This window comes from Oncorhynchus nerka, linkage group LG9b, assembly GCF_034236695.1.
Source record: "Oncorhynchus nerka isolate Pitt River linkage group LG9b, Oner_Uvic_2.0, whole genome shotgun sequence".
NCBI lineage: Eukaryota > Metazoa > Chordata > Actinopteri > Salmoniformes > Salmonidae > Oncorhynchus > Oncorhynchus nerka.
This window is the reverse complement of record NC_088424.1, coordinates 35,969,670-35,992,757: the sequence shown is the minus strand read 5'-3', so window position 1 is coordinate 35,992,757 and position 23,088 is coordinate 35,969,670. Positions and strand designations below refer to the sequence as shown.

Genomic DNA, 23,088 nt, shown 5'->3' with positions numbered 1-23,088 from the left:
CGTCTGCAGGTCTATCTCTGGAAGAGAGCAGGCTACAGCCTGGCTGTCTGCAGGTCTATCTCTGGAAGAGAGCAGGCTACAGCCTGGCTGTCTGCAGGTCTATCTCTGGAAGAGAGCAGGCTACAGCCTGGCTGTCTGCAGGTCTATCTCTGGAAGAGAGCTGGCTACAGCCTGGCTGTCTGCAGGTCTATCTCTGGAAGAGAGCAGGCTACAGCCTGGCTGTCTGCAGGTCTATCTCTGGAAGAGAGCAGGCTACAGCCTGGCCGTCTGCAGGTCTATCTCTGGAAGAGAGCAGGCTACAGCCTGGCCGTCTGCAGGTCTATCTCTGGAAGAGAGCAGGCTACAGCCTGGCCGTCTGCATGTGTATCTCTGGAAGAGAGCAGGCTACAGCCTGGCCGTCTGCAGGTCTATCTCTGGAAGAGAGCAGGCTACAGCCTGGCCGTCTGCATGTCTATCTCTGGAAGAGAGCAGGCTACAGCCTGGCCGTCTGCATGTCTATCTCTGGAAGCTACAGAGGCAGGCTACAGCCTGGCCGTCTGTAGGTATATCTCTGGAAGAGAGCAGGCTACAGCCTGGCCGTCTGTAGGTCTATCTCTGGAAGAGAGCAGGCTACAGCCTGGCCGTCTGCAGGTCTATCTCTGGAAGAGAGCAGGCTACAGCCTGGCCGTCTGTAGGTCTATCTCTGGAAGAGAGCAGGCTACAGCCTGGCCGTCTGTAGGTCTATCCCTGGAAGAGAGCAGGCTACAGCCTGGCCGTCTGTAGGTCTATCTCTGGAAGAGAGCAGGCTACAGCCTGGCCGTCTGTAGGTCTATCTCTGGAAGAGAGCAGGCTACAGCCTGGCCGTCTGTAGGTCTATCCCTGGAAGACAGCAGGCTACAGCCTGGCCGTCTGTAGGTCTATCTCTGGAAGAGAGCAGGCTACAGCCTGGCCGTCTGTAGGTCTATCCCTGGAAGACAGCAGGCTACAGCCTGGCCGTCTGTAGGTCTATCTCTGGAAGAGAGCAGCCGTCTGCCGCAGTAGGTGGCTGAGAGAGAATTTCATTTAAACAGTACCACATCTTCTGCCTACCTCAGAGGCTTAGATGCTGTACTTTAAATCAGTGTTTCTTTGCACCCTTCCCTCCGATGGTCAGCTGACACAAATGTACTCAGTGCTCATGCTACGTTTCATCTAAGAGTAGAATCAAAACTTGCCAGTCCATGCTTTAAATATGGTTGATAAAGTCTGCTTTACAACTTCTACTTGTTTGGCGGTTCTGTTGTTGTTTAACCTAATACCCTATATGAGGAGATTAATTTGTGTTGTTTCAGCTGATTGTATCAACTGTCAGCATTCTATCCTTCCCTATTTCACTTTTCACCTGGTAGCCTATATCTCTCAAAACACACACACACACACACACACACACACACACACACACACACAGTGGCAACAAGGTCAAAATTATTTCGTTCTGCCTCTGAACAAGGCCCATTGTTACCTGGCCATCATTGTAAATAAGAATGTGTACTTAATAAAAATAAATAAAAACATGAGAGAGGGGAGGGAACAGAGAGACAGGACATTATCATAACCTTTTATCATGATATTCTTATCCTGACAAAACGTTTTGTGAGGTGGTCCTGGGCTTTATGTGTGGTTTGTGTGACAGTTGACAAGAAAGCAAGTGAAAGCGCCACCATCATAGAACAGCAGTGCATTCGTTACTAGGCACCAGGGCACTCACGTGGGGCTGAAGGGGGGAGTTCACCCGTTGTCATGGGAATGAGACTTTGTTTTCTCTTCTCGTGTTTTATGAGCCACTAAACTTGCAAGCAACACAGTGAGCTAGATAATGTTACTACGACTCCATCGATAATACAAAGCAAAAGATTGTTTCCTATATAAATATTTATTATTAAACTTTATCGGACTGCTCGGGGTTTGGTAGTAATCGAGAATCGGCTAGATGAGCAGGTGAGCCAGCAAGCTATTCAGCTGAGCATTACAGTAGCTAGCTAACGTAGCTAGTTATTAACGTGAGTTATTGGTTACAAATATGATGTGCCAATGTGACAAACACAGTGCTTGCACAATGAATCGCTGACATGACAGACACCTGTTTTTCAAATGAGACATTGTATCCAAGAGGTATCAACTAGACGTAGTATTATTAACGTATGTAGTTGGGAGAGTGCTTACATGTAACGACGTTTGCTCGCTGTCAGTCTTAAGTGTCTAATGTTGTTGTTTCCAGACTTGAATGTGTGGGGTCTTCCAAGGTTCCACAGAAGCAGGTAAAACGTGTTTATTTTGTCAAAGACATGATGAAACAAGACATGTTGGGAAGATTATTTTATTTCAGATAAATATTTCATTTGTATGAAATACAAATATTCATATTTTCCCTGCTTTTGATATAGGTGGCCCCTGCACTTCTTGAGACACACATGCCTAAAGGTATGTAGGCCTGTGTAAAGATCTGGTATGCAGGGTGAAACAAACACCTGGATATATGACACCCTCCCTTTCTTCTTTTGGTTCTAGAAGCTGTGGGAGCCAAGTATTTTACTGCTGCACCCCGGTAAGACTACAGCAAGACCAGTCCTAACTACGTCATAAAACATCTGACATGGTGTTGAGTTTCCATGATAGAAAGTTGCACATCACAAGTTGATGTGATGCAAACATTTACATATTTTTGTGTGTGTTTTTTGGTATTTTTCAGAAGTAGCCTTCCTACACAAGCAGTATCAAATCCTATGAAGGTTGGTAAATCATCTTTAAGAAAGCACAAAACCACTAACCCCCCAAAAAAGAAAACCCTAAGCTATTGCATTTATCATTTACTAGTCTGTATATCTAATTTGTTTTCCACCCAGGTCACTCCACCTGGGAGATTCAACGTGCTCTGTGCAGGAGGTGTGAATAACATTAGTGTTGGGTTCGCTGGACCTCCTGTGATCCTCAGCCAAGACCTGAAGATGAAGGATAATAAGAAATCACAGCAGTCAGCTTCAGCTGTTACAGGTCAGTAGAATATGACAGGACTACTAGAGTAGAAGAGCATTCCCACTGGGCTCACGTTGGTTGAATCAAAGATGTTTCCACGTCATTTCAATGAAATGACGTTGAACCAACATGGAATAAACGTAGAATTGACATCTGTGCCCAGTGGGTTGTTATAGATAGATTGGTAGATTGAAACATAGAGAATCTAACTTTGCACCAATGTTTTGATCTTTTTTGCATGACTGCTGAAAAATGAGGATGATGTTTTGTGGGGCAGGAGGAAGAGTGTTTGTGCAGCCACGGGCCCAAACTACCCCCTGCTCTGTGTGTGTTCACCCTCCAGCGGAGCACCTCCCCCCTCTTGAACCAGAAGGGGAGGAAGAGCACACTGAGGAGGAGGATGATGATGATGGTGAGGCGGATGATGATGAGGAGGAGGGATACAGGGCTCCACTGGAGCTGATGGCTGAGGTAAATTAACTCTTCAGTTCATGTCAGACCAAGTCCCACATTAGACTGACTAAAAATGAATACATTCATATCAGATGTCATTTTCCCTGATTAATGGAGGAATTCAGATTGCTGGTTAACAATGAGAGGCTGGGTCTGCCTGGATGGACTGTGACACCCATCTGTGTCTGTGATTTCAGTTCCTCAAGTCTGTGATGGATAAAGACTTTGTGCTGGCAAAGAAACTGTGTCAGATGAGTAAGTTCTGTCATCCAGAGACTCTGTCACAGCCGGCCGCGACTGGGAGGTCCATAGGGCGACGCACAATTGGCCTAGCGTCGTCCGGGTTAGGGAGGGTTTGGCCGGTAGGGATATCCTTGTCTCATCGCGCACTAGCGACTCCTGTGGCGGGCCGGGCGCAGTGTACGCTGACCGGGTCGCTAGGTGTACGGTGTTTCCTCCGACACATTGGTGCGGCTTGGTTGGGTTGTGTTTCGGAGGACGCATGACTCTCAACCTTCGTCTCTCCCGAGCCCATACGGGAGTTGTAGCGATGAGACAAGACAGTAACTACTAACAATTGTATACCACGAAGTTGGGGAGAAAAAGGGGGTAAAATGTGTCTCTCATTGCATCAATCAACCAAATAATTAATTAATTAGCCAACCAGATGATTGATGTGTCTATGCTCTGTTCTTCCAGTTCTGGTCTATGAACCAAATAATCCAGAAGCCAAACAGTTCATTCCTCTCATCCAGGAGAGGCTGGAGAGAGGTGAGTGGCTCCCTCCAAATCATGCACATGCACAAAAAGGTTATTGTGGGAGAAGACTTTTGGCCACTGTAGCTGTGTGACAATTGTTGGAAGTTGGATTCAAGTGGTCACATTAACCCTAGTTCTGGAGAGTTACTATGTGTGCAGGCTTTTGTTCCAACACTGACACATCTGATATAGCTCATCAAAGTCTTTGCTTTGTTCCTATGCAATGTTCCATCAGAGCAAGAGGAGAAAAGCCAAGATGATGATGATGATTGTTCAGACTCCGGTGATGAAGATGACTCTAGGAGTGATCAAGACTCTCAGAGTTCAGACAGCTCCTCCTCCTCCTCCTCCTCCTCCTCCTCCTCCTCATCGTCGTCAGATGAGGAAGGGGAGCAGGAGAGGAGACACAAACCATGTCCACCCTCTCACCTTTCTCCATAGCTGTCAGTCACCAGCACACTGCCCAGTCTGACAGTGGAAATATCAGTTAGTTTCTTTTCCTTTTGTATGAGTATATATATATATCAATTGTGTCACTGTTTTACAGTTCACATTCGCACATTGCCTTGGTGAGGCCATCACAGCATACACGGTTTCCTCATCACCACGTCCCTGTTTAATCTTCATGTAAATTACACAATAAAGTTCAGCATTATGACATATGTGTATTTCTGGTTTCTTCTACACAAGGGTTTGTTTGACAGAAGTACTCAAGGACTAAGTGGAAACGTACTCTACATTTCTAGTACAACCAGTATTATTAATAGACCTTTCAACACCTCTACATTTCAACATACATGCAACCACACAGATCATTTTTTAAATGCCTGTTAATTTCTGAGGAAGTTGAGCAACAATGATCTCTAAAAAGTCCTGACGGGGAAGAGAATAAGTAGAGGGAGAGCAGAAAAGAAGGAGATGATTGAAAGAGGACTGAGAGGGTGAAAGAAGAGGCATTCGGCAGTGGAGTGGACTGTGGAGAACACTTCCCATTGGAGCCCTGCTGCTTAGGACCTTGAAGTTTACAGGTGAATTCCCAAAGATCCCTCAGGTGTGTACCATGGCTACTCTATTTTAGTTTGTTTTTTATTATTCAGCCTATAGGCCTAGTCTAGGAGGTATTGGATTTTTTTTTTTCAAATGTGTAGTTTCAATAAAGAATAGATAAGAGCTATTACATGACTTTCACAATTTTGGGAAATAAACTCCATCAATGCTCCTGACCACATAGATCTATCAGCGTAGTCGTTTCCGCCACCTCGTGGTCTAGAGCCAACATATCCTTCCCAATCCAGCTTCACAAACCACAAATCTGAAGATGATACACACACTGTAGCCTAAATGTGGACAATAACACAATAAGAAAATGAATAGGCTATCACTTGTCCATTTCTTGGCAATAACATTTCAGGCATATGTCTAGTTGCACAAGAATCGAGCTGAGCAAAAATGAGTCCATTCCAAGTCTATATCTGGTAGGCTACGGTTGTCCAACTCATTTTTTCAAATGTTTCCTTTGATTGAAAGGTGCAAGTGACAAAAAGAAAACCTCCTCTGTTGTTTTTGGTCGTTCCCTAAGATCACCTTTTAGCTCTAAGTTAGTAAGTAGCCTATTGAGGACGTGATGTTTATCAAACTTCCCAAGAGTGACACTTGGTGATTTTATCTTACAGGAGATAGGCATTTCTCATGACCATCACACCTTCTGAAGAAAAGTCTCCCTGTGTCACAGAAAAAGGGGACACGTCCGTGCTTCTACACCTGCATTGCTTGCTGTTTGGGGTTTTAGGACAGGTTTCTGTACAGCACTTTGAGACATCAGCTGATGTAAGAAAGTCTTTATAAATCATGTTTGATTTGATTTGATTTGTCAGGAAGTGGGGAGGTTTTCGTATGTTTTTTTTCTGTCACGAGCAGCAGAAGCTTAATTTTGCGCCAGAGGGAGGTAAATGCTATGACTCACACGTGCGTGAGGGGATAGGCGATTCACGCACTAATAAATATATTAAAAATGAAACATTCTTGAGGGAAAAAAGGTCACTGGCACGCTACTGGATGTAATTTGTCTCGATGTCGTTATTTTGGTGTTGTTGGCATTGAACTGTCTTGCGTATCAGAACGTTGGGTGGATAGAGAACGGTTGTTTGGTGGTAGTTTCTCTCGACAAGACAACCTGTGCACCCGCAGACGGTAAGGTAGCGTATTGCCTCCTAGCGCCAGCGCTCTCACGTTTCCAAACAGCTTTTTTTGTAATAGGTCTGTTGATTGATTTGTCCATAATAGTGAGATATTTGCATTTCTTTTTTAAAGATAATGTTGCACAGCGCCCAGCAACTGCAACATTTGTTGCGATCCACATTCTTATTGGGGTCGAAAATAGGATGTGATTGGTTAGGAAGGCATAAATATTTTAACCAACGACCTGTCGCTTAAATGTTCGGATTTCCAAATCTCTCTTGTTCAAAAGTGTGTTACTATGACATGTTAATAGCAATGGCAGTCTATTGTTATTTATTAACCTATATGTGTGGCAGGATTCATTCATTAGCATTACTATTTATTATCAATAATGACATTAACTGATGCTGGCTTCACTGTTATTCAAAGATCATCATAATTGAAAAATCGATATGCTTTATGTCAATACATTTTCCAACGGATTTCAGTAGAATATCATTGATGTGTCAAATATATTATTTTTTCTTACAATACCCAGATTTGTTTGAGAAAATTAGTCAAAGAATTCCATAGCGCGTAATTATGAAAGGATATTTCGTTTAGCATATTCCTAATTCTGAATAGGTCTGATAAGGATGATTTGTTTGTGGATTAGACGTATTTATTTGCTTTTTATTGAAGACACGAAGACCTTTGTTTTCGTTCTCTTTGATCAAAAAGTAGACTGGACAGTCTGGTGCTCTTCGCTTAGCTTGAGCGCCCAAGACTGATGTCTCAGAGATGGGGATGATTTCGCTCTAATGACCCATAAAAACTTCACTGGGGACAAGGTTCTATGTCCAATTTACTGCTTAAAACATGTTTTTTTCGTTAATGTATATAAGGTAGAATATAGTGGCTATACATTTGTCAGATTTGCAGCCTTTATTTTGGTCCAATAGAATTGAATGCACGCGATGTTATCGTTCAAAAGCATTTATCTCCCCTCGGCATGTGCATGCAGCTCGCAGCCTATTGACGTTCGAGAATAAATGATTCCGATCGTAGAGGCAGATAATAACAGCAAATGATGCATCATCCTCTTCCTTCACTGCACTGATACTAAAGCTCAATTTCACTGATCAAATTCAGCGTAGGTTGCCTATTTTAGGCTATTCCAAATAAATAATGCATATCTTTCAGAAATAAATGCAGTTATTTATTTGTTTAATATCCAGAGCCATCAATCTTAACCCTTGGCCGTTTGTTTTCAGAAACCGGTTGGATATTTCCGTTGAGAATCTGATAAGAGTCCCGGAGCGCACAGGAATAACAGAGGACTAATGGCCACGTCTGAACCGACAGCCACTGGCGGGGACCAGGACCCCAACTCTGCCAATTTACGACCTTCGTCTACAAGTAAGTCTCTCCTTTCTCTCTCTCTCCCTCTCCCTCCCTTCCCCTCTGCCTGATAAAAACGAGTCTCACCCGGTCTTTTTACCGTGTGGGCCCTGTCGTTAATCATTCCGGTTAAAAACAGAGCTATCACAGCTGCCTGCCGCTGTCTAACGGATCAGCGGCGTGCACTGAGAAACGGACCTCCTGTAATCGCCTCAAAGAGCGTCGTTATAATGTCCTCAGCGCTATGGATCCGGAAAGGAATTAGTTATGGAATATAAAATATACCATTATTTGGAATAACCCTATCGAATTTCCTTTTGCTTTTTTGCTTCTTTTTTTTTACCAGACCTATCAAATAATGTTTTTAAAATATGTATGTTGTAAAGCCTATAACCAATAGCCTAAATGTATGTTCATGCTATTATTTATTGGCTAACGATATTTTGTATGCAAGCATTTCAATTCGTATTTTTTTATTTAAAAAATAATCATTTATCCCCTCAAAATCCTTGCATCATGTAGTCAGTCCTCCATGAGAGAGCTGTTAACCGCGCAATTACGCAGGGAATGGCTGGTAATTGCAGCCACTCCGGTGTTCGTGATGATGGCTTGCACTCGTTTTGTAGAGACCCGCTTGGATAATTTAGCCACGGAACACTGAGAGAAGGGGACATTTAGAATCGGATTACTGATATTAGCATATTTGTCTAGCCTACCACTGAAAGTTACATTTTCGTAAAGAAAAATGACCCAAACCCTCCTCTCTACAGCCCTAGTCATATTTCGTTTGGAAAATGTATAGGCTTGAAGGGCTAGTTAACCAGCTAACATGTCTGCCTTTGGCCTAAAATGGAAAAATGGCATCATAGGCTATTTGACAGAGGAAGAATGTGGATACATTTGTAGAACAGTAATACCGTCTGACATTTTTTCAGGTTTGACAGAGTGCACAATGGCTTGAAAAAGGCTGTGATGTTGTTGTTTTTGTGCTCTGCCTGTTTCTCTGCTGCTGCTGTTGGTTGTTGCTATTATCTCGCTGCCACGCTCTGTCTCACTCGCGCTGACCTGAGGCTGCTCGTGGTGTCTCTGTGTGTGTGTGTCTCGGGTAGCGCTCGCCTTCATGCGCTCTGAGTGACACCTCGAGCGGTTATGTCTGGGTCTTGCATCCTAGACAAATAACACCATCATGAAGCTCATATGCATATAGATATGCCTTGTTTACCGTCCCATCGCTTTGCTCTGTATGCTTGAGTTTTTGTGTTGCTATGATGGCATTCTCCATCATACAATTCCAAAATAAGGTAGCCTATTAGCCTAGTTTTCACTATACTGCCTGGTGTGTGTGTGTGTGTGTGTGTGTGTGTGTGTGTGTGTGTGTGTGTGTGTGTGTGTGTGTGTGTGTGTGTCTCTCCGAACAGCCAGCTAGACATCGCCAGCTCCCGCCAGTCAAATACTGTGTTTCACCTAATTAATATCTGCTCTCTTTCGCGAGGTCATTTCACGGGTGTTTATTTCAACCCGCCTCTCGCCGGGTGCGTGCCAGTATTTATTAAACCGGTGAGCCTCTGATGGCCCATTATGATTGGACTGTGTGGATTCGGACCATTCGAATGTTGAGGAATAATAACCGCGAGATAGGGTGAAGTTCCCCAAGACAAAGATCTACTGCTGCAAGTATCTGCTTCATGCTTCTTCACTCCGTTGTGTCATGCATTGCCATACGCTTTATAAAAACTCATCCGCTGTCACCCAAATCACACTAGTCATATATTTCAGAATTTGATTTTCAAACGTTCTCCCCAAACATTCTGTTTTAGACTATGACGCGTGGATGCAAGGCTGCACGCGGAAACTGGGTTTGAAGATCTGTGGTAAGTTTTAGACCCATAAACCATCATGGATACTATATGGAATACTCTGATGTTAGAGCAGGGCCGTCCCGGACTGTCACTCCACATTCTCATCTCCTAAAGGTCAGTTAGCGATTAGCTTTAGGCCACGCGATGCGCGCCGGGGTTCCGTTGCCGACCACCCCATGTCTCTTCCTATCCATATCTCTACAGTTAGCAAAGGATAGGATGTAGGCCCACAATACGGCAAGTAACAATATGCCTCAGAAATATAGAAACGTGTCTAAACAAACCAGATTTATCGCGAGATGGATGTGTCCAATATAGGCTAGTTGTTTTTTATGCTGAGTTAGCTGTTAACATGTTTTGTGCACATAGGCTAGGCCTAAATATTGCACCTTCTAATAGCTTTTTATTTTGTAAAGGTCTTATCATATATATATATATATTTTTTTAAGCATTAATTTCCTTTCCTTTCCGTTTGGAGGCGACTATGGATTTGGGTCCCTTCATGCAAAACTGATTTTTTTTTATACCACCGGCGAGCTTTTTCAATGAAATGTGACGATGTCGATGAGATGACGTGGAGTTTAAGGTTTGGTAAATCTGGGAGGTTCCATAAGGTCTCTGTTATCCAATCAAGCCAAGGTGAAACGATTGAATCCAGTGTTTTTCCAACAGGATTCTTAGACGATCTGTTTTTCCTGGGCACTATACGTCGAGGATGGTTTGACGTCAGTCAGCATTCACACATTGAGAAAATATCCTTTATTTTAAAAATCCTTCCTACCTTCACTGATGTCAGACCTACATATTGTTTTGTGGCAGGATTTGATAATGTCAAGAATGTCAATGTCATTTAATTGGAAATGTAGGCATTGTTATCATGGCTTCAATCCAAACACAAAGAGGGGATGTAAATTAGCCTAAAATAAATGGATTTCAACTCGAAAGTTACGATGCAGGCCTATAATTCGTACCGAGGGCCAAAAGAAGTAGGGCACCTGCCCCTTAATGTGGAGGACGTCCCCTAGCCGGAGAATAATAACACAATTTAACCACCCTCGTAAACCTGAACATAACCTTAATAACGAAATAATTCACCACAATGCACGAAGAAACATGTTTTTTCGATCAACTGATTGACTCGTTTTATAGAGGACATTGTTTTGGCCCGAATGAGTCATTTTCACATTTGTGTACGTTGTGCATCAGGCCCAAAAATGTGCATAGCCTACCGTATCATTTGAATATGTGGACATAGGGCTAAGTGCTTATATGGTACTTTTATGCATGATAAAGACATTATTTCGTTTCTATAAATATCCCCTCGGGCTGATAAGGAATATAGCTTTGTGCTCGAGTTTGAAATCATTTTTATGAGGAGGAAAAAACAGAACAGTGACAATGGTCATCATAAAATGGTTCCGAGTGTTAGATTTTGTTCTGTGTCAGTGTGGATTTACAGCCCATAATAGTTGTCAGGTCCTATCAATCAGTAAAGAAACACGCCCTGTGGATGAAGGAAGATTAACGAGAACCATGTCAACCGGTAGCTTTTTCGAGGCCGCTGCTCTCGTGAGATAATAAGTGCCCAATGTGCCAACCGAGATTAGCCGAACACATTTTAATGGAGCTCTGAAACAGAGATAGAGTTTGAGAGAGCCTTCTCTCTGTCATTCGATATTGCAAAAACATTTTTTATATCATATTTTCATAGAATAATCTACTGAAAACTGCATGATGTGAAAATAAGTGTTTAAATCCTTCCATAATTATTAAGCCTAAAATAACCCTCTCTGGTGGTAGCCTGCTAGGCTATGGGGTTTTCTCTCTATTTGTTTTCTAAGATCAATGGGCTATTAACAGACACGGACTTTCATTAACAATAGACTAACCTATCCAGAGGCCGTAAAATATCTACATCCTTCATTAACTCCACTCCATAATGTCTGCTCTATGAGTCGGTAATGACATGGACGCTGCACCGGGCCCTCCACACAGTCCCTGCACGCTCAGGCGTGAAAAGTCCGGGGGGACAGGAGGACATTCACCGCTGGAATAAATTGGGTATTTCTCGCTCTCGCATGACTGAGTTATGGGTGGATGTCACCGGGCAGGGTAGGGCCTGAGCCTGCCTGGCCTGTGAGCCTGAGGGCAAGACACCCATGCAAGCACACACACACACTACCCTCTTCCATAAAATTGATCCAAAACCCATCCACTGAGGGGATCACCACCCGGGGTTACAAGCGCTGTCTGGGAGAGGACACCATAAATAATGCGTTGCCTTTGTAACAGACATAGATAAACTCAGGTCTCTGAATATAAGTTATTATAGGGTTATTATCTAGCGATGTTGGGCAGTGGTGACCGAGCATGTTCCCCTTCTCGTGCCCCTCTGTGTAACACCCTAGGGTTCCTGCAGAAGAACAACAGTCTCGGGGAGGAAGGCCGGCTCGCAGGCTCACTCTCAGAACGCCAGAAGAACCTGTATTCCTGTGACAACAGCGACCGGGATGCCCGTTTCCGTCGCACTGAGACCGATTTTTCCAACATGTTCGCGAGAGGTGAGAGATAACGAGTTCATTCTTGCTAGACTTTTAATATAACCCTACACGTTAGTTTTCAAATTCTTACATGTTCTAACATGTAGTGAACCGTAGCCTAGGCCTATATTTATAGGCCTTCTTCTGTAAAAGGGCGTCCAGCCTCTACTTTCGATTTTCTTTTCGTTTTGTAAATGCTTTTTCCGTAATTCTTCTAGATTTACTTCCCGCCAAAAACGGAGAAGAGGCGACTATGCAGTTCTTGTTGGAACTTGTGGGCATCCTCACCAACTACGTCAGGAAGACGTTTGACCGTTCCACCAAGGTTCTGGACTTCCACCACCCTCACCAGCTGCTCGAGGGCATGGAGGGATTCAACCTCGAGCTCTCTGACCAGCCAGAGTCCCTCGAGCAGATCCTCGTGGACTGCAGGGACACGCTCAAGTACGGCGTGCGAACAGGTAGACTACTATACTGGCCACAACTAAGTTACATGAAACAGGATACAGCTTTAAACCAGACGTTTCCTTTTCATGTTTTCAGGACAGTTTGTGTTCATTAATTACGTTTCAAATCTTTGCATTTCTTATATTTCCAATTGTGCAATTTCTTCCTTAGTTCTTCCTTTGAGCATTTTAAATGAGTGTGAAAAAGAAGAAGTAATAGTCTCACCAAGCCAGGCAGACTAAAATGTTTTACCATTGGAAAAAGCATTAGCCTATACATTTAGTTAAGATAGGCTTTTGTTTCTCTCCTTCCTTGATAGGAAATTACATGAGAAACAAAGACGTTTCATTCTGCTTTTTTAGGATACATTCCAATCCAAAACAACCAATATTGCAGTTGGCTGAAATGGTTAGCTTAGTCTACATGAAACTTGACCAACCGGTAGGTCTATTGACTACAAATATTTCCATGTTGTTTAGGCTTTCTAAAAATGTTTAACGCACCTTTGTATATTTCTTTTTAGATATGAACATTTCTTCAGACGTTATTGGGATACAGTTTGTGTTCTCTTTATCACAGTGATCTGCTCGTGTTCACAACACTTGAGCAAAATGGAATGCTACACAAAACCATTTAAGCATAAGCTGTTCCCTTGATCAGTAACATCCAATCACAATGACGGGTGATTGTATGTACCCCTGGTAATTCTCCTTCCTTGATTTTATTAAACCAAGTACCGCCCACGGGGACGCAAGCCTGCGTGGGATTTTACAAGCCGTTAGGAACGACAACAGTCAAACTGTCCTTTGGGTTTACTTCCTAAAGACATTTAACTCAATTCATTGGACATTTACACACAAAGTGACGATAGTTTAAAAAACATTGTCGCACGATTTACGAGTTTGTCTGAATCAATTAGCCTATGGCAGTTGAGTCTCATGCCTTCATTCTAATGACGCTATCACGGGCGCTGTCCACGGTGCTGAAATATAGCCTATCACGCGGGAGCAAATCCACTTCGCTTTCGTATCTCTGATATTGCGCTCTTTAGTTAGTTAGTCAGTCCGTTCGTCTAGGGGGCTACATGACATAAATACAATATTAGTAGCCTAGTGATGTTTGTTGTTGTTGAATTTCATTCAAACATAACGCCAAGCTCTGTGAGCATCTAGGCTAGCCTACTCTAAATGTCATGTAACCTTGTTATCAGTGGATAAGTGTCCCCATCTAGTACCTCGAAGGCAAATGTTCCACTGCATCTCAGGTCCCAATGGGAATACAGCAAAGAGTGAATGTGGGAGTTTCAGAAAATAACGTGTCTGAGTTCATATCAAATGGTTTGTTTTCATTACAGGAAAGAACACACACTGTTTCAACCCTTGTAGTAGATGTGTGTTTTTACAAGGTTATAGCAACCTTGCAGGCAAATATCCCAGTATGTTTAATTTTCATTTGTAAAGTCCCATTCAGATAGAATCTCTTATCTCTGTCCCAGGTCATCCACGGTTCTTCAACCAGCTGTCTACGGGGCTGGACATCATTGGGCTGGCTGGGGAGTGGCTCACCTCCACAGCCAACACCAACATGTGAGTCATACACTGCTGTTTTTGTGTGCCTAAAGGTCTGTCGACATCACTGTGCTGACTAGCCAACATTTTCAGGATTCTTGTTGGTATAACGATACAGTCGGAAAGGGAATATGATGATTATAGTTTGCGAGAAAGCCCCAGTGGGTTGTTGTTGGTATAACGATACAGTCGGAAAGGGAATATGAGGATTATAGTTTGCGAGAAAGCCCCAGTGGGTTGTTGTTGGTATAACGATACAGTCGGATAGGGAATATGAGGATTATAGTTTGCGAGAAAGCCCCAGTGGGTTGTTGTTGGTATAACGGTACAGTCGGAAAGGGAATATGAGGATTATAGTTTTTGAGAAAGCCCCAGTGGGTTGTTGTTGGTATAACGGTACAGTCGGAAAGGGAATATGAGGATTATAGTTTGCGAGAAAGCCCCAGTGGGTTGTTGTTGGTATAACGATACAGTCGGATAGGGAATATGAGGATTATAGTTTGCGAGAAAGCCCCAGTGGGTTGTTGTTGGGATAACGGTACAGTCGGAAAGGGAATATGAGGATTATAGTTTGCGAGAAAGCCCCAGTGGGTTGTTGTTGGTATAACGATACAGTCGGAAAGGGAATATGAGGATTATAGTTTGCGAGAAAGCCCCAGTGGGTTGTTGTTGACATTTCAAGGATTTACGCCATGTAGCAAAAATAGAATCAAATCATTAGTTCTCAATTAGTGTGGCTCTCCTCATATCTGCTCAGTTACAGTACCTTGGGGTTGAATGAAGGCCAAAGCCTTTGATTGGCTAGGTTAGAGAGGTTTAAGATGGCGGCCATATCGGCTTGTTATATAAAATGTTTGTTTTTTCATGTGACTGCTGTTCGCACTGTACCAACTGTGTATTGAACAGCAGCCCTGAATACCAAACATCTCGGAAAACACGCACACACCTACACACACACTCACGCACACACACACACATACACACACACATGCCCCATGGGCTGGTTAGATTGTATATTGATCAGAGCTCAGTGTCATGGTGGTCTAGTCTGATAGAGGTTATGAAGCCCTGCAAAGCTAAACAACACCAGATACAGGACACATCATACAGGACACATCATACAGGAGCGTGAGTGTGTGTGTAGGTGTGTGTGTGTGTGTAGGTGTGTGCGTGTTATCTGAGATGTATAGTATAGGCTACATAGGCTATGGCTATGGAATGGGCCTACCATTGCCAATGTCACATTGGCTACTACAACATACATATTAGCCATAGCCTTGACACTTAATATCACCAGTATTACAATAAGTGCTCTATAAAGTTAAAGCATTATTACTACTCACCAATGTGTAAGCTAGGACTATTAGAATCATGCCACTTCACATGCGCATTGATTCTGTCTGCAATTTTCTGCCAGGCTCCCTCTCTGGCTTTTGCGATGACGGATGTATGACTTTTTTTTTGGAAATGGAAAAATATTTGTTATATTTTATTAAAATTGTTTCTTGTTCTAGAGTAGTGAAATTTGGGTCTCTTTCTTTTGACTCCATATCTATCGTTTTCTCCGTCATCGACATGTGGACCTTTTTGAGGTCGCGCCAGTTGTCAGATCAACCAATCTGAGCTTCTCTTAGTCTAATAGCTTAAAGGGGAAGCAACCGTTCTGGATCAATAAATCCTGGACTCCCTCACGTGGTTAAGACAAGCCGGATATGTTCAGGAAATCCTGAATTTGTTAAATCATCTTTCTGGAATACTCCTCTGGACTACAAGAAAGACCATAACAACACAGGAAGAGAGGAAAAATGTGTAAATAACACAAGACAGGACTATGAGAGACCTAATGAATAACAACAACACAAAACATGACTATCTATGAGAGACCAAATGAATAACAACAACACAAAACATGACTATCTATGAGAGACCAAATGAATAACAACAACACAAAACATGACTATCTATGAGAGACCAAATGAATAACAACAACACAAAACATGACTATCTATGAGAGACCAAATGAATAACAACAACACAAAACATGACTATCTATGAGAGACCAAATGAATAACAACAACAATGCAGAACTATCTATGAGAGACCTAATAAATAACAACAACAATGCAGGACTATCTATGAGAGACCAAATGAATAACAACAACACAAAACATGACTATCTATGAGAGACCAAATGAATAACAACAAGAAGACAGGACTATGAGAGACCAAATGAATAAGAACAACAATAATGCAGGACTATCTATGAGAGACCAAATGAATAACAACAACACAAAACATGACCATCTATGAGAGACCAAATGAATAACAACAACACAAAACATGACTATCTATGAGAGACCAAATGAATAACAACAACACAAAACATGACTATCTATGAGAGACCAAATGAATAACAACAACACAAAACATGACTATCTATGAGAGACCAAATGAATAACAACAAGAAGACAGGACTATGAGAGACCAAATGAATAACAACAACACAAAACATGAATATCTATGAGAGACCAAATTAATAACAACAACACAAAACATGACTATCTATGAGAGACCAAATGAATAACAACAACAAAAAACATGACTATCTATGAGAGACCTAATGAATAACAACAACAATGCAGGACTATCTATGAGAGACCTAATGAATAACAACAACAATGCAGGACTATCTATGAGAGACCTAATGAATAACAACAACAATGCAGGACTATCTATGAGAGACCAAATGAATAACAACAACAATGCAGGACTATCTATGAGAGACCAAATGAATAACAACAACAATTCAGGACTATCTATGAGAGAGCAAATGAGTATCAACAACACAAGACAGGACTATTTATGAGAGACCAAATGAATAACAACAACACAAGACATGACTACTTATGAGAGACCAAAATGAATAACAAGCAGAAAACTTGAGCATGCATAACTATAACCCCCCCCCATCAGAGTTGGATGATCTTTAAAAACTTCTTAATGATCGGTGTCCCGCACGCGGGTCAAGTTCCGGGGGAAACTGGATGGTGCGTAATTCAAATAAATTCTAATAGTTATTATAGCCGATACACAGACCCGGCGCCGACTGAGATGGCCGCCTCGCTTCGCGTTCCTAGGAAACTATGCAGTTTTTTGTTTTTTTACGTGTTATTTCTTACATTAGTACCCCAGGTCATCTTAGGTTTCATTACATACAGTCGAGAAGAACTACTGAATATAAGATCAGCGCCAACTCACCATCAGTACGACCAAGAATATGTTTTCCGCGACGCGGATCCGGTGTTCTGCCTTACAAACAGGACAACGGAATGGATCGCATGCAGCGACCCAAGGAAACGACTCCGAAAAAGAGGGAAACGAGGCGGTGTTCTGGTCAGACTCCGAAAAAGGGCACATCGCGCACCACTCCCCAGCATTCTTCTTGCCAATGTCCAGTCTCTTGACAACAAGGTTGACGAAATCCGAGCAAGGGTAGCATTCCAGAGGGACATCAGAGACTGCAACGTTCTCTGCTTCACAGAAACATGGCTTACTGGGAAGACGCTATCCGATGCGGTGCAGCCAACGGGTTTCTCCACGCATCGCGCGGACAGAAACAAACATCTTTCTGGTAAGAAGAGTGGCGGGCGTATGCCTCATGACTAACGAGACATGGTGTGATGAAGGAAACATACAGGAACTCAAATCCTTCTGTTCACCTGATTTAGAATTCCTCACAATCAAATGTAGACCGCATTATCTTCCAAGAGAATTCTCCTCGATTATAATCACAGCCGTATATATCCCCCCCAAGCAGACACATCGATGGCTCTGAACGAACTTTATTTAACTCTTTGCAAACTGGAAACCATTTATCCGGAGGCTGCATTCATTGTAGCTGGGGATTTTAACAAAGCTAATCTGAAAACAAGACTCCCTAAATTTTACCAGCATATCGATTGCGCAACCAGGGGTGGTAAAACCTTGGATCATTGTTACTCTAACTTCCATGACGCATATAAGGCCCTGCCCCGCCCCCTTTCGGAAAAGCTGACCACGACTCCATTTTGCTGATCCCTGCCTACAGGCAGAAACTAAAACAAGAGGCTCCCACGCTGAGGTCTGTCCAACGCTGGTCAGACCAAGCTGACTCCACACTCCAAGACTGCTTCCATCACGTGGACTGGGACATGTTTCGTATTGCATCAGATGGAAATATTGACGAATACGCTGATTCGGTGTGCGAGTTCATTAGAACGTGCGTCGAAGATGTCGTTCCCATAGCAACGATAAAAACATTCCCAAACCAGAAACCGTGGATTGATGGCAGCATTCGCGTGAAACTGAAAGCGCGAACCACTGCTTTTAATCAGGGCAAGGTGTCTGGTAATATGTCCGAATATAAACAATGCAGCTATTCCCTCCGCAAGGCTATTAAACAAGCTAAGCGTCAGTACAGAGACAAAGTGGAATCTCAATTCAATGGCTCAGACACAAGAGGCATGTGGCAGGGTCTACAGTCAATCACGGACTACAAGAAGAAACCCAGCCCAGTCACGGACCAGGATGTCTTGCTCCCAGGCAGACTAAATAACTTTTTGCCCGCTTTGAGGACAATACAGTGCCACTGACACGGCCTGCAACGAAAACATGCGGTCTCTCCTTCACTGCAGCCGAGGTGAGTAAGACATTTAAACGTGTTAACCCTCGCAAGGCTGCAGGCCCAGACGGCATCCCCAGCCGCGCCCTCAGAGCATGCGCAGACCAGCTGGCCGGTGTGTTTACGGACATATTCAATCAATCCCTATACCAGTCTGCTGTTCCCACATGCTTCAAGAGGGCCACCATTGTTCCTGTTCCCAAGAAAGCTAAGGTAACTGAGCTAAACGACTACCGCCCGTAGCACTCACTTCCGTCATCATGAAGTGCTTTGAGAGACTAGTCAAGGACCATATCACCTCCACCCTACCTGACACCCTAGACCCACTCCAATTTGCTTACCGCCCAAATAGGTCCACAGACGATGCAATCTCAACCACACTGCACACTGCCCTAACCCACCTGGACAAGAGGAATACCTATGTGAGAATGCTGTTCATCGACTACAGCTCGGCATTCAACACCATAGTACCCTCCAAGCTCGTCATCAAGCTCGAGACCCTGGGTCTCGACCCCGCCCTGTGCAACTGGGTACTGGACTTCCTGACGGGCCGCCCCCAGGTGGTGAGGGTAGGCAACAACATCTCCTCCCGCTGATCCTCAACACGGGGCCCCACAAGGGTGCGTTCTGAGCCCTCTCCTGTACTCCCCTGTTCACCCACGACTGCGTGGCCATGCACGCCTCCAACTCAATCATCAAGTTTGCGGACGACACAACAGTGGTAGGCTTGATTACCAACAACGACGAGACGGCCTACAGGGAGGAGGTGAGGGCCCTCGGAGTGTGGTGTCAGGAAAATAACCTCACACTCAACGTCAACAAAACTAAGGAGATGATTGTGGACTTCAGGAAACAGCAGAGGGAACACCCCCTATCCACATCGATGGATCAGTAGTGGAGAGGGTAGCAAGTTTTAAGTTCCTCGGCATACACATCACAGACAAACTGAATTGGTCCACTCACACTGACAGCGTCGTGAAGAAGGCGCAGCAGCGCCTCTTCAACCTCAGGAGGCTGAAGAAATTCGGCTTGTCACCAAAAGCACTCACAAACTTCTACAGATGCACAATCGAGAGCATCCTGGCGGGCTGTATCACCGCCTGGTACGGCAACTGCTCCGCCCTCAACCGTAAGGCTCTCCAGAGGGTAGTGAGGTCTGCACAACGCATCACCGGGGCAAACTACCTGCCCTCCAGGACACCTACACCACCCGATGTTACAGGAAGGCCATAAAGATCATCAAGGACATCAACCACCCGAACCACTGCCTGTTCACCCCGCTATCATCCAGAAGGCGAGGTCAGTACAGGTGCATCAAAGCTGGGACCGAGAGACTGAAAAACAGCTTCTATCTCAAGGCCATCAGACTGTTAAACAGCCACCACTAACATTGAGTGGCTGCTGCCAACACACTGTCATTGACACTGACCCAACTCCAGCCACTTTAATAATGGGAATTGATGGGAAATTATGTAAATATATCACTAGCCACTTTAAACAATGCTACCTTATATAATGTTACTTACCCTACATTATTCATCTCATATGCATATGTATATACTGTACTCTAGATCATCGACTGCATCCTTATGTCACTAGCCACTTTAACTATGCCACTTTGTTTACTTTGTCTACATACTCATCTCATATGTATATACTGTACTCGATACCATCTACTGTATTTGTAAGTCGCTCTGGATAAGAGCGTCTGCTAAATGACTTAAATGTAAATGTAAATGTACTGTATGCTGCTCTGTACCATCACTCATTCATATATCCTTATGTACATATTCCTTATCCCCTTACACTGTGTATAAGACAGTAGTTTTGGAATTGTTAGTTAGATTACTTGTTGGTTATCACTGCATTGTTGGAACTAGAAGCACAAGCATTTCGCTACACTCGCATTAACATCTGCTAACCATGTGTATGTGACAAATAAAATTTTGATTTGATTTGATTTGATTTGAAACATGTAGGTACATTTAGGTCTTTATCCGCTGAAAGCTTCAATTCTTGTTCATCTAAGTGCACTGTCCCATTTACAGTAGCCATTACAGTGAAAACATGCCATGCAATTGTTTGAGGACGGCGCCCCAGATCCAAATACTTTTCCACCGGCACAGGTTTCATACATTCACATATAAAGATTAAATATTCACTTACTTTTTGAAAATACTCCTCTGATTTGTCATCCAAAGGGTCCCAGCTATAACGTAGTGTCGTTTTGTTAGATAAAATCCTTCTTTATGTCCCAAAAAGTCTGTATAGTTGGCGCCATCGATTTGAGTAATCCACTCGTTCAACTTGCAGAGAAAGGAATCCGAAAAGCTACGCCTAAACTTTGTTTCAACAAGTCAAAATACATTTGCATTTACTCCTCAGACACACTAAAATGTAATCAAACTATAATATTTATTTTGGAAATAAGTATGTTCAATAGGAAACTATTGTGTCCACATACAAAAACTCATATTTTTTTATTCGTTTTTGAAGTTGCAGGCCTGACACTTTGAACATAGACTGCTGACAACCTGTGGAAGGGACCTATTTTACAATATGAGCTTTCTCATTTCTAAGAGGATGTTCTCTCAACAAAAAAATAAAATCAATTCAGGTTGGTTTTTCTTTGGATTTCTCCTACTATATCTATTGTGTTATATTCTCCTATATGATTTTAACATTTCTACAAACTTCAAAGTGTTTTCTTTCCAATGGTACCAATAATATGCATATCCTAGCTTCAGGGCCTGAGCTACAGGCAGTTTCCTTTGGGCACGTCATTCAGGCGGAAATTGAGAAAAAGGGGCCTGATCCCTAAGAAGTTTTTAATTCATACCACATATTCTCAATTGGATTGAGGTCTGGGCTTTGACTAGGCCATTCCAAGACATTTAAATGTTTCCCCTTAAACCACTTGTGTGTTGCTGTAGCAGTATGCTTAGTGTCATTGTCCTGCTGGAAGGTGAACTTCTGTCCTAGTCACAAAAATCTGGAAGACTGAAACAAGTTTCCCGAAAGAATTTCCCTGTATTTAGCGCCATCCATCATTCCTTCAATTCTGACCAGTTTCCCAGTCCCTGCCGATGGAAAAACAAACCCACAGCATGATGCTGCCACCACCATCACCCTGGTGTTCTCAGAGTGATGAGAGGTGTTGGTTTTGTGCCAGACATAGCATTTTCCTTGATGGCCAAAAAGCTCAATTTTAGTCTCATCTGACCAGAGTACCTTCTTCCATATGTTTGGCGAGTCTCCCACATGCCTTTTGGCGAACACCAAACGTGTTGGCTTCTTTTTTTCTTTAAGCAATGGCTTTCTTCTGGCCACTCTTCTGTTAAGCCCAGCTCTGTAAAGCCCAGCCCTAAGCATACTATGGACAGATACTCCATTCTCTTCTGTGGAGCTTTGCAGCTCCTTCAGGGTTATCTTTGGTCTCTTTGTTGCCTCTCTGATTAATGCCCTCCTTGCCTGGTCCGTGAGTTTTGGTGGGCGGCCTGTCTTGGCAGGTTTGTTGTGGTGCCATATTCTTTAAATTTTTTAATAATAGATTTAATGGTGCTCCGTGGGATGTTCAAAGTTTCTGATATTTTTTTATAACCCAACCCTGATCTGTATAACCCCACCCACTTTGCCAAAGCACAGCCCCCACACCACTAGACGGATATCTTCAACCACCAACTTACCATCCTGAGACAAGGCTGAGTATAGCCCACAAAGATCTCCGCCACGGCGCCAACCCAGACAGGAAGATCACATCAGTGACTCAACATTTGATCACTTTGTTTATGATTTGAGAGCAGTGTTTGATTTTGAACACAGGTAAAACTGTTTTGAGGCGAATGGTTCATTTTGCAAGAGGAGTCAGAGGTTATGTAAATAGTGCTTGAAGATGAGGTTTTGTGTTTAATGTTTTCAGGAAATGGAGCACGGTTTCAGAAATGGTGTTTTAGCAATTGAGAAAAACTGTAATAAAACAAGGTAGTGACAGAACAAGATTAAAAAGGAGAGACTTCTTTCTTAAACATTAGCTTAGCCAATCACCCTGCTAGCCAATCACCCTGTTGGAACACGGGAACCATGCACTGAGAGTGAGATAGAGTGAGAGAGAGAGAGAGAGAGAGAGAGAGGGAAGGAGAGAGAGAGAGAGAGCGAGAGAGAGGGAATGGGAGCAAGAGAGAGAGAGAGGGAATGAGAGAGAGCGAGAGAGAGAGAGAGAGAGAGAGCGAGAGAGAGAGAGGGAGAGAGAGAGA

General features: G+C 43.2%; 2 protein-coding genes across 8 annotated transcripts in view; both read left to right on the top strand.

Annotated features, from left to right (window-relative positions):
• Positions 1 to 1,771: 1,771 nt before the first annotated feature.
• erich2 (glutamate-rich 2) lies at positions 1,772 to 4,855 on the top strand. 3 transcript variants are annotated; one of them, XM_029651282.2, is made up of 10 exons: positions 1,772 to 1,956; positions 2,237 to 2,276; positions 2,403 to 2,439; positions 2,530 to 2,563; positions 2,708 to 2,747; positions 2,862 to 3,009; positions 3,269 to 3,462; positions 3,642 to 3,699; positions 4,144 to 4,215; positions 4,439 to 4,855. In XM_029651282.2, exons 1-10 carry the CDS (start codon positions 1,949 to 1,951, stop codon positions 4,642 to 4,644), a joined length of 837 nt encoding a protein of 278 aa, XP_029507142.2. In that variant the 5' UTR covers positions 1,772 to 1,948; the 3' UTR covers positions 4,645 to 4,855. The 3 variants fall into 3 exon arrangements, with proteins under 3 accessions (XP_029507142.2, XP_029507143.2, XP_029507141.2); XM_029651283.2 differs by having other exon boundaries at positions 2,527 to 2,563; positions 3,335 to 3,462; XM_029651281.2 differs by having other exon boundaries at positions 2,527 to 2,563.
• Positions 4,856 to 5,151: 296 nt separating this feature from the next.
• Positions 5,152 to 23,088, top strand: part of LOC115122096 (glutamate decarboxylase 1-like) — a 30,222-nt gene continuing 12,285 nt past the window's right edge. The window contains exons 1-6 of one of the 5 annotated variants that reach the window (XM_029651287.2): positions 5,152 to 5,254; positions 7,635 to 7,779; positions 9,579 to 9,632; positions 12,029 to 12,181; positions 12,379 to 12,621; positions 14,103 to 14,193. In XM_029651287.2, the coding sequence (XP_029507147.2) occupies positions 7,704 to 7,779; positions 9,579 to 9,632; positions 12,029 to 12,181; positions 12,379 to 12,621; positions 14,103 to 14,193 (617 nt within the window). In that variant the 5' untranslated portion in view covers positions 5,152 to 5,254; positions 7,635 to 7,703. The other 4 variants (XM_029651284.2, XM_029651285.2, XM_029651288.2 and 1 more) reach the window with 4 other exon arrangements.